Source organism: Daucus carota, chromosome 3 (genome assembly GCF_001625215.2).
Source record: "Daucus carota subsp. sativus chromosome 3, DH1 v3.0, whole genome shotgun sequence".
In the NCBI taxonomy this organism is placed as follows: domain Eukaryota; kingdom Viridiplantae; phylum Streptophyta; class Magnoliopsida; order Apiales; family Apiaceae; genus Daucus; species Daucus carota.
This window is the reverse complement of record NC_030383.2, coordinates 57,868,751-57,880,845: the sequence shown is the minus strand read 5'-3', so window position 1 is coordinate 57,880,845 and position 12,095 is coordinate 57,868,751. Positions and strand designations below refer to the sequence as shown.

The following is a 12,095-nucleotide window of genomic DNA, read 5'->3' as shown; positions in this document are numbered from 1 at the left end:
GATCTTGTTGGTTTCGTATTTACGAGTACTTTAATACAGTGAAATTTTTATATTTAATACTAATATAAAATTAAAGATATTAATGATCAAAAGTGTGTGTTGGCAAACGTGAAAAGGAGAAACAAGAAAAATATTTAGGGACGGAGGGAGTAATGTTTCATATGATACATCATACACATATATCATTTACATTTACAGTGGTTTTTTCGATTTTGTTGTCCGAAACAATTCATTTAATTTATCGAGAGATATAATTAATCACCAAAATTGTTTGATCAAAATCGAAGGAAGCGTGATTCCCTCAAAAGTGAGAATAATCGGTATCTTAAGACTATATACTCTTGTGAGTCATTCTCGTTCAGGACTTTATTATAATTAAAGCAAAAAGAACGACAACAAAATTCCATAGTTTATCGATTAAAGTTGAATACTTGAATGATTTGATGAAAACTGACTGTATGATGTTATATCACCAGTGAAAAAGTCCCTTTAACGTAATTTGAGATCAAAATATGCGATAAAGCAGTTAAAAATGATTTGACACAACTAAGCATTTCTTCGGTTACTTTAAAAAATTCGTAACACCTGAATATATGAAAATAGTTCAATTAAAAATTTGTACTCCGTCTGTCACGTCTAGTGGCGTATTTAGAATCTTAACAAGGAGGGGGCTTCATTAATATTAAAAAAAAAAATTATTACAAGTTGAATCTTACGAAAGGGGAGGTAAGCAGTGAAGCATTGAACTACTTTAATCGAGCACGAGCAAAAAAAACACAATTTTTATTAATTCATTCACTTCACCGACGAGCAACAAAACATAATTTTTTTTTTAATTTATTCACTTCACCAACGGTAGCGAGAGAGCATATATATTATAGTAAATTCTTTAGTCAATGAGCTGAACTTGCAATACAAATGAACTGAGTTCAAAATAATTGTAAACAGGCTCAAAATAATTGCGATGAGCTCATTTATAAAATACAAAAAAATTGAAGTTGTTATGAATTCAGGGGTGGGTTCAAGCCCCCATATGTATATGTCAATTTGTAAAACATATAATCTCTTTTGCCGCAGCTAGAAATTAGAATATTGTTGCAAGGGCGGACAAATTAGCAAGGATGAAGGAACTACAAAAATCAGATTAGTCACTTATAATCTCCGACCGATCTATATAGTATATACTTACTACAGATCACTCTGCTTTAATTGGTTGAACTGAACTGATGGGCTTTGTTCCGATGGTTGTAAAGTTCACATGGTTGTATAAGAAATGAGATTGATCTTCACTTTCCACCACATCCAACTCATTTAAAATTACCCACAAATCATGCATGAAACAGCTCAATTAGATTTGGTGCATGGCAACCCACATTTGTTTAATCATATCCATCATACATATAAGAAGCAACTATGTATATGATAATATATGTACTATATAATATCAATTAAAATACAAGTAGTAATTTGAAAGATTATATTATATATTTTAAAATAGAAGTGGTACTTTGAAAGATTATATTAAAATACAAGTAGTAAAAATGGTACACCAAATTTATGAACACAATCGAGAAACAATCAGCAAAACCCTTCAGACTTTAATAAAATTTTCATTTCAAATTTTCAGTATCTCATGACTTAAGTGCCATAGACATCATTTAGAAATTAATCGAATGATTGAGAATTAATTAAAATATCAAACGTCAATTAAATATAATAAATATAATCATATTTAAGTTATTAAACTTACTTCAAATATATGTATAGTGATTCATCAGATTTTAGGTTCATGTCCATTTATCAAATTATGTGGCACTGATAAATAATATGCATGATCTTTTCAAAATGTCAACTCATAGCCGACTTAGTCAATTTAACTAAATCAAGTATTATTAACTCTGATTAATCAACAATATTTTTTTATTAATACTCATCTTGATAAAATTATATGATATATAAATAAAATCTCCAATTTAACAGCAATGATCCAACATTGATACGCATATTTATTTTTCCTTACTTGCTAGGCTCAAATCCTCTAAAATCACAACACTGAAAATCTATATATTAACAAACAAAGATATGTATATTTTAATCAAATAGAATCTTCACATATATAAAACCTATAATATATACTCATCCACATTACGAATTAGCTAGATAATGGCTGGATGATATCTTACCAAACCTTGACCACAAAACTACCCAAAATAACCGAGCGGTTAAATGCGGTGGATTCTATAAATTTCTCCGTATTTACGCCAGTATATATTCTTTAAATGTAAAATCTTAGCTGTAAATATTAAAAATCTTAATATTTGATTTTATCACAATCGGACGATTAATCAATTCCTCGTAAGACAATCCCTATAAAATTGCTATAAGATTTCTAGAATCTATAAATTAAATATAATGCTTGGTCCAACATTATACGATTCTTAATAAGTTTTAACTTCCATATAAGTTGGCTAAGCAATTTTATAATCAAGGTGCTTTAAGGTACTGTCAGCTACCCAATAAAATATTGATATTTAATATTTTGGTAATCCACACGAGCGCGTGAGATTAGGCATCTAAATCCCTGGCTAATCCGTGTGCTAAATGCAGTACAGATACAGAATTAAAAAAAAAAGGAAATATTTAGGTACGCGCTGGAGGAGAGAATCGGGCAATAAATGTGGGGATTATTGCGAATATTATAATGTAAATATTAAAATATCAGTTACGATCAAAGACAATCACTTTCATGTTTGAGTCTCGAAAGTCCATCACAAAAGGAAATAAATAATGGGGAAGATAAGCTTGAAAAGAATAGCATAAAATCTAGGTGTATAAATAGGAAAATATATATGATATGAATCTACATGAAATCTGATCCAGCGATGCACTAAATATATTCACAGCTGCTTGCTAGGGATACAAAGCGTTGACAGCTTTATAAGGAGGGCCTTGTTCATCAGATCTCCTTAAAATTTTATTTTTTGCTTTCTTTCAGAATTTCTCTGGTTCGAGTTGAGAAACTGTATTTGGAGAGGATGGGGAGCAATTATTGCGGCGAGGCTGAGAGATCAGGAGGGTCATCGTCGAGGAAAGGGAAGAAGAACGGTTCCGATAAGCCGAAGCAGCCGCAGAGAGGCTTGGGAGTTGCTCAGCTGGAGAAAATTAGGCTCCATAGTCAAATGGGTCGTGGTGCTTTTGTTCATCCCAATTCTATTCAGACACCCTTTCCTGTTACTAATTACCCTATTCAGGTTTGATTTTCTTTTAGTGTGTGTGCTGATTGTTTCAGTTTTTTTGATTTTTTTTGTTGATGTGTATACTAATTATTGATGTTTTTTTTGTTTGTGTGAATTGCAGGAGGATGTGAGACTGCACACAGCTTATCAATCATCGTCGTCGTCGTTTTCGTATCCAACTCCCTCTTCTACGTCTTATGGGTTTCATGGTGCTCAGAATATGATGGTATGTTAACCTAAAAACACTCCACATGAGAGTTCTTTGGTGTATTGCGTGTGAAATGATCAAATGACTGTAACACCTAATTCTATTCAACTAATTCTTTCAAATTGGCAAAATAGATTAAAATTCTAGACAAAATGATCTTTATCCATTTTGAATAGAGCAAATTTCTTCAAGTTCATCTTATCTGTGATCTATACTGGATTCATGTAGCTAGAAATTAACAGCCTAGATATTGTCTTCCAGACAAGAAAGTTATGTATTTGAAAGGAAACATCAAATTCTCGTTTCTTTCTCTATTTGGCTAATCATCATATCATATCATATGCTAAGCTCTATCTACTAATTATCATGATGTTGAATTACTCTATAATGTCTGAGTTTTGTTCTATGTTCTCAATTCTAATCATTTCGTATTTCTTGTGCAGATTGGTTTGGGCGATATGGAAAGAGCAAATATCAGATATGGTGATTCGCAGACTGCTACTAATATTGCAAGGTACATCATATAAATTTATGATTAACTTGTTTTCCTTTATGATCCTCCACAATTTCCATTGTCCTAATTTTATGTTAATACATCTATGTATAACAGATGGAATGGCGCAAATACTGTCTACGATGCTCAGCATTATCAACAGCCATCCATAACCAGACACCTTCTAAACCTAGAATCCGAGGTAACTATCCATTAATCAGTAATCAAATTCTTCCACATTTCATGTAAATTGCATGTACAAGATTTCTAATCCTTAATTTGTCAACTGAAGCTAGTTTGTGTCGTAACTTCTTTTTAAACAATTGCCAAATTCTTCTTGCAGGAATTCAGGGAGAACAAGATGAAAGTTCGTAGTAGTGATTCAGCGGGTTCAGGCAGTCAGAACTCTGGATCAAGTGGCAGCCAAGAGATAGATTTGGAGCTTAGGCTGTCCCTCTAGTCTTGATTATCTTATTTTTTGTGATCAAATGTATGATTTGTTCACTTCAAAACTTTAAAGTTTAGCTTTATGGGATAAATTGGTATAAGTTTCATAAATTTGGAACCTCTTCATAGAATTTGATTTTCTGCATACATTAAAGCAGATTTTCTTGTGATATGCTGTACATTTTGTCGTAATTTAGGGAATGCCAACAACTTCTTTTGATAAATTAGTCTAATTTTTTTCGCTTTTATGTAGTTTCTAACAAGTAAAAAGTTAATTGGATAGCTCAAGTAGTTAAGAGTTTATCCTCTGTCGTCCCAGGTTCTGGGTTCGATTCTGACTCACTTCGAGAATTTATTAGAACAGATTCTCACTTGTAAGGCTATAATCCAAATTTGTCCAAAAAAAAAGAGTTAAATACTATCCATTCCATCGTAATTTTGTGAGAATGTCATCTTCTAGTCAGTTTTATGTAAGTTTTTCATCTATAAGTAGTTTTGATCAAGTATATATGCAGATTACAAAATAAAGTAAAATTGATACATGTTGAAAGTTTTTTATTGAATTCCAATCTATTCTGACATTCTGCCATGAAATTGTTGTGCTCAGCATTTGAAAACACTGCTTGCACCAAGTAAATCAAGCTTACTCTCATCTGTTACTAAATTGCAGCCCTAGCTAGGTAACTAAAACCATTTCACAGTGTAAATTTTTAGAAAACAAAATCATATTTCAGAAAATACAACTCGCCGAATGAGCAAAATGAAAGCCAATTTTACTCCTACTCTATACGACAACACTACAAGAAATAGGGGTTTTTCCGACTCCTAAATTCACTTCAATAGTCTTAAATTCACTCTAATTACTAGGATGGATCACCACCAACATTCTTGTTGAAATATAGCATAAGATCTATTTGGAACTTTCCTCTAACACGTTAAAATTTTGGATCAATTGGTTCTCAACATGGTATCCGAACTCAAAGTTTGGCTCGTGGACGTGTTGCGGCTCTTCCCAGGAGAGGGCAAAGAAGGTATATCATGTATTGACATATGTTCTAGAACATAGATCGGCACAAAGTTCTACATTTCGGAGTGCTAGCTCGCCGTTTTTGCTGATAATCAACCCGATATATATCATCAATCTTGTCGAAGATTCTTTGTTTATTATAAACGTGATCTCGCTCTCTTTTCTCTCTATAATCCCTCTTCCCCAGAACTGCCATGTTAATACAATCTTTCCACTGTTACATAAAATATATCTCAGTCTTCCAAATATCATTTTTGGATATATTTTACATGTGAAATCGATTCGAGAGTGAGTGTAGTTTATGTATTTGACTTATCGCGCATGCGCGGAGTAAGGTTTTATTTATTATTTGTTTTATTTATGCTGGTCAGCATTGAGGAGCGAGTCTTGCGTAGCATCGCGGAAAAACGTCCTTTTTATCACACTTGAATGACAAATGGCAAATGCGATGCCATATTTTATTTTTCAATTAGACTCATACCTGCTACTATTAATTTAATTTATTTTAAAACTTTAATATTTAAGCTCGGATTCTCGGAAAAAAACGGATTTTCGAGTAAGAGTAACTTTTCGTCTCTTGCATGGCATGATGATATTAAACACTGAGCTCTCTGAACTCAAGCTATAACAATTTGTATGTCATAATTTTTTTTCTTTTTCTGTCGTTATTTACTTATATATGATGCGAACTTTAGTAGGTGGAGATTCTAGTTATTATAATAAAATTTGTAGATATGATATCCAAACGGAAATTCTGAATTCGTATAATTGGCATTACTCACTGAATGATTCTGACATGCAGATACGATCAGATTGACATACATGGAACCGAATATCGATGAAGCAGGAAGCTCGTGTTGGATCTTTTGATTCATCTCCCAATTCAGATTTTCTAGACACTTTTTTATGCAAGTGTATCTCTTATTTGGATACTAGCTAAAGATGACTCTCTCGGGCCCGAATAATCTTATATATTTCTTTGATTGATCAGGTACATTTCACAATTTTAATATTAAGTAATCTCGTGTATCATAATTAGTGACTATTTCATGTTTTTGGAAAATATAAAACACATTTATTTGTATATTATGTTTTTAAATCATCATTTTTCTTTATAAAAATAAAAGATCCAAGTGAATATAAAGAAAAAGAAATATGTACAAAACTAAATGATACACAAAATATTTAAATGTATTTTAATTATAATGAAATAAAACTCATTTATGTTTTAAAACAAAAATACACGTAAATCACCCAAATACCAACCGAGCAGCAGATTATTCAAAAAATTTAATGTTTAGATTTTAGTTGTCTAGTATAGATTAGATATTAGGCCTTTTTCGTATTCATGCATATCGAAGTAGCCTTTCTCTTAACTTTTATTTAAATCGTCTTACCATAATACATAACATGCATGTTCAATTTAATTAAATTAATGGAATTTGAAATATAATACGACACTAGAATTTCAATGATTTAGATTTATTATGGTGATATTAATATTAAATAAGTATTTTAATAATATTTATTTCTCTCTTTCTATTTTGTGGTGTGAACTAAAATAGATAATAAGAATATTTTGTTTATTTAAGAGATGAGAATCTGGATCTTTATTTATTGAAGGTCCGAGGCTAAAGTGACAAAACCGGTCTCTGAAGTGTAAATACACTCTTGCAGTCTGACGAATTGAAGTTCACACCTGCGTTTTATTCAATGGGAATATGTAAGTTACCACTCCCTGTCTCTTAGCATGTCATTCACATATAAAATATGTTTTATGTGTGTTTAGATTACGAGGTTTCTGAAAATTGATATTTAATTTAAACGATTTTGATTTCCTAGTACAGCAAAGCTCAAAAACATACAGATGTCTCGTCTAAAGTATGTATAAAATTCATATTTAATTACCGTCTCTTAGGGAAATATCAGCACGTAGAAATGAAGATATAATAATTTTGATGTAATAATATAATTAGACGAATAGTAAGGTAAACTACCGTCCTCGCTAGGATGTATCTGGTGCGGTTTGCATCTGAAATCACAACCAGAATCATAAAATTGCAGTTTCTAGTATTGAAAATCGAATAGAATCAAATATTATTAATACGGTTCGATTTATAAAATGAGCTATTTCAATTTTATATGATGCAATTTGATTTTTAAATCGTGAATAGTTCTATAATTCTCGGATCTTGGGGATTTTAACAAGTTTACATATCGATGCGGTTTTTATTCGGTTCTTTTTTTTATTTGGTAGAGATGACAATTTCAGGTAATGGGACGGCTTCAGGTCGGGTCTTACCCGAGCTAGTTTTTGGGTCACCCCAAACCTAAAATGGGTTGAATATTTCAACCCGAACCCGACCTATTTAGTACTCGATTAATCCGAAAATAATCCATTTTAACCCGAAATTTATTAAAATTATGGTATTTGATTATAATTTTTATTATAATATACTAGAAAATATATAAATAATCATTTAATGAGATTATATGTTAACAAATAGATTTTTAATAATATATAAATATATAATTAATGTGGTTTTATAATATCAATACATATAATCAATATAATATATTATATATATATATAATAACATACTGTTTTTTTTTTGAAATATAGTCGATCAATATAAGCACTACCATCGAAGCACAGTGTTAAGGTTCAAAATATATTATTATTTTCTATCGTCTTAATCAACTATTTTGGCCAGTGGTGTTCGAAATGCTCATACTTTTTACTCATAATTTTTTTTAAAACTAGAAAATAAGATTCAAGCACTTCGTATATCACCGATATCGTCTTCTCCTCTAATATAAGAGGATGATTATGATGGAGATAATAGTAACAATAGGTAATTATATTTCATGTTATATCACAAATTCAAGAACGCATAAAAAAACTATATGCAAAATAAAGACGAAGGCTAGACAATAATAATAATCATAAATAATAATATAAAAACAAAGAAAAAAAAAAAAGCAATTTAGCTACAAAGTCGCTTTAACAAATTAAACAGTTGAGCTGCTGAATATCGAGAAAATAGACTGTTCTCAAAGAAATTATTGCCCCATTTACTGCGTTGCTACGTCAATGATAAATCTTCCAAGATAAAAACAACAGAAAACAACCCCTTCACAATCAGATGATACTTAATGGCAACAAACATCACAATTCTTCCAAAAAAACATACGCAAACAGTTACGGACCCAGAATCGAAATTAACTGGGAGCACAACAACTCTTTTTATATGACCAAAATCTGTCCAAATATATCGTATACACGTAATATTTGAACCTAACAGCTCTTGAACCTAAACTAAGCTGTTAGAATTGCATTTTTAATGAATTGGAACTTGTTTTTTTCTACAAATACCATCCCATTATGCTAGACTACAGGACACTAGTACTGAATTTCATCAAACAGACTTGGGCTCAGAATTGATTGGGGGACATGCCCCATTCCTGTAAACGTAGGTCCGCCTTTGGCAACTCATGCATGTCTGCGAGATGGGTACTGAAAATTTATTATTTTTATACATACTTCTCAATATATACGCGTCTTGGATTGATCCTCTGTTTTTACTCGATGTGGATCTGGATTAACAAAACAGGAAATTAAACAGAATATATTTTATTTATTATTTATATTATCATAATTACGCAATATTAATAGGATTTTTTAGTGTCTGCTCATGAGCACATATTAAATCTAACACCCTATAAATTTAGTTCTTGAATATCCTATTTTTATAAAGATCTGCACATATAATTACGTAAAACTTGCCTAACAAGGATTGTCCTATGATCCATACAAACCAGAGATATTTTACCTTCCCAACATCACTGCATTGAGGAGTTACAAGCCTCCCTCCGAGAATGCCATCTTTTGACCCAGCAAACCCTTGGAAATCATTCGATTTCACATATTTTTACGAACACACTTTCTCACAATCTTGAGCCTGGTTTATTTCGAGTGACTTGAGAGATAGACAGTTGCAAAAGCTGCGATCCATACATAAATAGAAGCATGTATATATGCAGTGGCATCTAAAGGGAATGCTGTATGCACGTTTGTGTTAGACGTGTGCCATTGTAAGTTGAGTTTGGTAGATTGTAATAGCCAGAGGACCTGGCGTTTGTTGAGTTATTACTAGTCCTTGGCACGTTATTTCCCTTGCTGCAAACGCGTCCCAGCTAGGATGCAATCAGGTCTTAATATGTATTGCTTTTTAATTATAATGCATACCTCTTCCTATATTACTACATCCTGGTTAATTAGTTGTGAAAAATGCACTATAAATCACTGTTGCACCAATGTTTTTATAGCACAAAAAATAACTGTTGTGCCAATGTTTTTCTAGCACAAATTTATCTTTTAAATGGATTACCAAGCAAGCAGCTATGCATGTGTAGTGTAATGTATGAGTATATGCGATTTTTAAGGCAACACCGTACCGGAGTTCAAATCCGAATACAATTTTAAGGTTGCTTTCAATTGGATGGAATGGAATAGAGGAGAATGTAATGAAAAATTGTAAAAAAAAGAAAATATGGAGAAAGAAGAAAGTATGACATAATAGTGACTAAACATAAATTGGTATAAATTTGTTATGATGAAAATTATAGGAAAACATGATGAATAAGCGCACTGAGCATTCTTTCCAAAAATATATGAGTTAAATTTGTAGTTCAAATAGTTGGAATGGAATTAAGAAATAAAAACTATAGACATTTCCTTCGATCACATCCAATTTAGAATACAAATTTCATTCCACATTCCCTATATTCCATTCCATCCAAGTGAACACAGCCTAAATTTCGGAAATCTTGAAATTTAAAATCGAGAAAGTAGAATGTGATTATTCTGTGAGGGAGGGCAACTATAGCTATTGTACTGTTTTCTTAGTTGCCAAGAGGAAAAAATTGACAGATGAAAGACCAAGTAAACGAATAATCTGAGCTTTACATATTATAAAGTGTATTTAGATTGATGCACTCTACTACTAAATTATTCTACGATGGACTTGCTGTCTAAAAGTAGAGGAGGCTAACTAACTAAAAATTCTGGCAAGGCAAGTTTCAACTGGACAATAATATATCAAGTTCGAATGTCAAAACAAGACTAGTCAGAGTATTGAACAAAAATTGAAAAATGTAACACAGTTCATCTCACCAGGGTATACTGCGGCTATATAAAGGCTTTAGTGACTGGGAAGAATGCATTCCACTTGCAAAGTCACCTGCAGAGATTGGAAAAGAAGATAGGTTGGTTGTTAATCAGCAAAACAGGAAATGGAAACTTTTTGGACTTTGATTGTTGCTCTTTTCATCTCAGCCGCTGCATTTCAGTCCGGTGTAGTACATGCAACATTCCCAAAAAGTGTGTATTTCAACTGGGGTGCTCAGCATTCTACTATGAATGGCGAAGATCTTCAGCTCGTGCTGGATACGACATCAGGTATGGCGTTGTATATAGAATGAACAAGACTCTGCTTCTTGATGTTGCCTTTTCAGTACTTGCATCCACTTCCTTGAAGTTTTTCTATACATCTTACCTAAATATTTTCTCTGTGTGCAGGTTCTGGCATTCAGACAAAGAGATCATTCCTATTTGGAAGCATCGAGATGCTGATCAAGTTGGTGCCAGGGAATTCAGCTGGAACTGTCACAGCTTACTATGTAAGTGCAGAAGTTCATACTGTGTTTTAATTTTTAAATGAAATAACACAAGACAAAACATTTCTGACCTTACTCGTGCTCACCACTGTAGCTGTCCTCTCCCGGCGACAAGCATGATGAGATTGACTTTGAGTTCTTAGGGAACTCATCAGGACAGCCTTATGTTGTCCACACTAACATATACACTCAAGGAGTTGGAAACAAAGAGCAGCAGTTCTACTTGTGGTTCGACCCAACAGCCGATTATCACAACTACACTATACATTGGAACCCAAGTGCAATAGTGTAAGATAACATCATATAGCTAAGCTCCTGTTTTATCATGTGCAATTTTTATGTTCAGTGTAGTAAACACCTAAAGTATCTAGGAAAAGTAAATAATACAAAGAAATTTCCACTTACACATCTAAACTCTTATCTTGCAGGTGGTACATCGATAATGTGCCAATTCGCGTATTTAGAAACTACAACAATGAAGGAATTGCTTACCCAAACCAACAAGGGATGAGGGTTTACTCCAGTCTGTGGAACGCTGACAACTGGGCAACTCGAGGCGGCCTTGTGAAGATTGATTGGACTAGTGCACCTTTCATAGCCAGATTCCGTCACTTCAGAGCTAGAGCTTGCAAGTGGGATGGATCATTTAGCACTGCGCAATGCGCCTTTCCCTCCCCTGCCAACTGGTGGACCTCCCCTATTCACAAGCAGTTGACTGCTGGTAAACAGGGTCAGATGAAGTGGGCGAGAGATAATTACATGATCTATGATTACTGTAAAGATGCAAAGCGATTCAATGGACAGATGCCTCCTGAATGTAGCAAGGCACAGTACTGATGGAGATCATCAATTGCAGCAGCCACCCACAATTCCAATTTTTCACCTGAGTGTCTTCAATTTATTATATACAGTCTTTAAATCAATTCAATTAAATTTCTTCCGTTCTTTCCCAATTTGTTTTGACCTCCATGGGAATACACCTATCTTCCTTCTTTCCCTTTTTTA

The 12,095-nt window shown here is 32.7% G+C and overlaps 2 protein-coding genes and 1 long non-coding RNA gene across 3 annotated transcripts; 2 read left to right on the top strand and 1 right to left on the bottom strand.

Moving 5' to 3' along the window:
• Window positions 1-2,767: 2,767 nt before the first annotated feature.
• LOC108213065 (protein SPEAR1) lies at window positions 2,768-4,608 on the top strand. The gene is made up of 5 exons (XM_017384805.2): window positions 2,768-3,251; window positions 3,358-3,462; window positions 3,888-3,958; window positions 4,055-4,139; window positions 4,281-4,608. Exons 1-5 carry the CDS (start codon window positions 3,036-3,038, stop codon window positions 4,395-4,397), a joined length of 594 nt encoding a protein of 197 aa, XP_017240294.1. The 5' UTR covers window positions 2,768-3,035; the 3' UTR covers window positions 4,398-4,608.
• A 3,938-nt stretch (window positions 4,609-8,546) lies between these two features.
• LOC108213083 (uncharacterized) lies at window positions 8,547-10,579 on the bottom strand. The gene is made up of 2 exons (XR_001805161.2): window positions 9,245-10,579; window positions 8,547-9,008 (listed from the first exon to the last, which is right to left on the bottom strand). It is a non-coding gene; the product is annotated as an uncharacterized LOC108213083 (long non-coding RNA).
• A 127-nt stretch (window positions 10,580-10,706) lies between these two features.
• Window positions 10,707-12,095, top strand: LOC108213079 (probable xyloglucan endotransglucosylase/hydrolase protein 26). The gene is made up of 4 exons (XM_017384825.2): window positions 10,707-10,872; window positions 10,993-11,093; window positions 11,185-11,378; window positions 11,519-12,095. The coding sequence occupies exons 1-4, from the start codon at window positions 10,707-10,709 to the stop codon at window positions 11,925-11,927; spliced, it is 870 nt and encodes a 289-aa protein (XP_017240314.1). The 3' UTR covers window positions 11,928-12,095.

What these genes read in the sequence shown, in the direction of transcription:
- LOC108213079 (XM_017384825.2), top strand. Translation starts at nt 10,707, where the DNA reads ATGGAAACTTTTTGGACTTTGATTGTTGCTCTTTTCATCTCAGCCGCT. An exon ending in GAACTGTCACAGCTTACTAT is followed by an intron (nt 11,094 to 11,184) that starts GTAAGTGCAGAA and finishes TCACCACTGTAG; the next exon opens with CTGTCCTCTCCCGGCGACAA. An exon ending in TGGAACCCAAGTGCAATAGT is followed by an intron (nt 11,379 to 11,518) that starts GTAAGATAACAT and finishes CTTATCTTGCAG; the next exon opens with GTGGTACATCGATAATGTGC.
- LOC108213065 (XM_017384805.2), top strand. Translation starts at nt 3,036, where the DNA reads ATGGGGAGCAATTATTGCGGCGAGGCTGAGAGATCAGGAGGGTCATCG. An exon ending in TTACTAATTACCCTATTCAG is followed by an intron (nt 3,252 to 3,357) that starts GTTTGATTTTCT and finishes TGTGAATTGCAG; the next exon opens with GAGGATGTGAGACTGCACAC. An exon ending in TTCTAAACCTAGAATCCGAG is followed by an intron (nt 4,140 to 4,280) that starts GTAACTATCCAT and finishes TTCTTCTTGCAG; the next exon opens with GAATTCAGGGAGAACAAGAT.